This window comes from Phaethon lepturus, unplaced genomic scaffold (assembly GCF_000687285.1).
Source record: "Phaethon lepturus isolate BGI_N335 unplaced genomic scaffold, ASM68728v1 scaffold31900, whole genome shotgun sequence".
Taxonomy (NCBI): Eukaryota; Metazoa; Chordata; class Aves; order Phaethontiformes; family Phaethontidae; genus Phaethon; species Phaethon lepturus.
Genome location: NW_010511691.1, coordinates 2018 through 2490, shown reverse-complemented (window position 1 = coordinate 2490; position 473 = coordinate 2018). Strand labels below are relative to the sequence as shown.

Below are 473 nucleotides of genomic sequence, written 5' to 3'. Positions count from 1 at the left end.
GCCCAGGGCGGAGGTGGCCACGGGTCCAAAACCACCCGGGGAAGAGGAAACCCCTTCCAGCTGCTGAGAGCTGGGGGAAGCAGGGCTGGGGCAGGGACGTTGCCCCCCACCCCACAGGAGTCCCCTGGGCCTGGCAGCCCCCCGAGGAGCAGAGCAGAGACAGGAGCACTCTTGGTTTTTTTGACAAATGCCTTTATTTGCTACCGGATAGAGGTCTATTGCGCAGCAGCCCGGAGGCTGCGGGGCGTACGGCCCTGCCCCTGCTCAGTGCTGGACACGGCGGATGGATTGGATCTGGTTGGTGTGGGCCTGGCTGCTGTATTCGTTGTACTTCTTGAACTCGCCGTTCTGTCTGTCCCGCTCCAGCACGTACTGGTAGCCCCTGTATCCTGGGTACTGGTATGCCACCCAGCTGCAGGCAGATGTCCAGCTCAGAGCCCCCGGCCAAATTCCCTCCTCCCATCCCATCCCAT

The 473-nt window shown here is 62.6% G+C and overlaps 1 protein-coding gene across 1 annotated transcript in view; it reads right to left on the bottom strand.

The window, feature by feature from the left end:
• Positions 1-264: 264 nt before the first annotated feature.
• Positions 265-473, bottom strand: part of CRYBA2 (crystallin, beta A2) — a gene marked incomplete at its 5' end in the record, with an annotated part of 1847 nt that continues 1638 nt past the window's right edge. Inside the window, one exon of the mRNA XM_010284850.1 lies at positions 265-440. Coding sequence (XP_010283152.1) covers positions 265-440 — 176 coding nt within the window. The remainder of the gene's footprint in view (positions 441-473) is intronic.